At 61.0% G+C, this 1,352-nt stretch overlaps 1 protein-coding gene across 2 annotated transcripts in view; it reads right to left on the bottom strand.

The window, feature by feature from the left end:
• Window positions 1–449, bottom strand: part of ZFR (zinc finger RNA binding protein) — an 85,476-nt gene extending 85,027 nt beyond the window's left edge. For both annotated transcript variants that reach the window (XM_077755830.1, XM_077755833.1), the window contains exons 1-2: window positions 342–449; window positions 7–106 (exon numbers count right to left, since the gene is read on the bottom strand). In XM_077755830.1, coding sequence (XP_077611956.1) covers window positions 7–106; window positions 342–378 — 137 coding nt within the window. In that variant the 5' untranslated portion in view covers window positions 379–449. The remainder of the gene's footprint in view (window positions 1–6; window positions 107–341) is intronic.
• Window positions 450–1,352: the final 903 nt, after the last annotated feature.

Here is a 1,352-nt window from a genome sequence, read left to right as displayed (position 1 = left end):
CGTTACCTATACTGGGCCGCAGCCGCCGCCGCCGCCGCCCCGCTGTGGGTGAATCCAAAGTAGTTGCCGGTCGCCATTTTGGCATCTTCCCCCAGCCGGCTGGGCACTGCGGCGGGCACGGAGAGTCGGGTCCCATGGCGGGAGGAGAGGCGCGGTGGNCCGGGGCCAGGGCCGCGGCCGCGCCGCCTCCCCCTCCCGCCTCGCACTCCCTCACTCACTCGCACGCCCCGGTGGCGGCCGCCGCCTCCTCCCTGGAGCCAGCCCCAACCCCCGCGCCTCCCCGCGGCCCCGGGCCGGGGAAGGGGCCGGGCAGGGACCTCGGCGGGATACATTATACTCACCATAGGTGAAAGAAACTACAGGGCATATGGGAATCATGGGCTCGGGCTGCTGCTGCTGAACTCTGAACTCTCACCCACTGCCTCCCTCCTCTGCCCCGCTCCTCCTCAGCGGAGAACAGACCGCCGCCTCCCGCTGCACCGCGCAGGCGCTCGCGCGCTCGGCACCCTGGGAGCTGTAGTCCCGGTCGTCTTCGCGGCTCCGGCGGACGCGTGCCGGGGCCTCGGCCGAGGCGGGCGGGGGAGGCTGACGGGCGAAGGCGGTGGAGGACGGGCCTGGCCTCCGCCAAAGTGGTGGTGACTGCGAAACGCAACAGGGGCGACAGAGGCGCGTGCGAGCAGCGTCTCGCCCCAACGTGGGGGTATCAGGGAGAGTTCGGAGAGAGTGACGCCTGTTAGCCTTCTCTTAAGTCTTACTTTTCACTATTTCACTTTTGCGCGTGTGCTATGTTCTCTACCTTTTAAGTCCTCGCTTTTGGACTTTTAATTAGAATTTGCGCCGGACTAATTTGGATGCTTCCTTAATTCTTTCCTTCCTGTTTCTCGTTCCTAGCCTCCTAAGGGAGGGAAAGCCAGGGAAGGAGAAGAAAAAATGGTATTCGGTTGAGCTGGAAGCACACCCAAAAACACCGACTCCGGAACACCCTCTCCGCCCACCTTCACCCACCCCCTGAGTCCTTCAGCATACGTTGAGCCCCCCCCTCCATGTGTCAGGTAGTCATGGAGACGTATCAATGAAGAAAATGTAGACCCTTGCAACGCATGGAATTTACCTTCTGAGGAGGGAGAAGGAGGGTATCAGACAATCACAAATAACGTGGTGGGTGGTGATTGAGGCTTTAAGAAGAAAAGTCAGATACAAAGAGAGAGGAGGAAGGTGCTATTGATGTAGGGTGTGGAGAGAGCCACCACCTGAGCAGAGCCTTGAAGGTAGACACCGGAGGAAGGACAGCAAATGGAGGGTCCGAAAGCCAAGTGCTCAAGAGCGGCAAGGAAGTTAGTCTGACTAGAGGT

Source organism: Crocuta crocuta, unplaced genomic scaffold, assembly GCF_008692635.1.
Source record: "Crocuta crocuta isolate KB4526 unplaced genomic scaffold, BGI_CrCroc_1.0 scaffold222, whole genome shotgun sequence".
NCBI lineage: Eukaryota > Metazoa > Chordata > Mammalia > Carnivora > Hyaenidae > Crocuta > Crocuta crocuta.
Note: the sequence above shows the minus strand (reverse complement) of the source record. Positions and strands in the feature narration are given on the sequence as shown.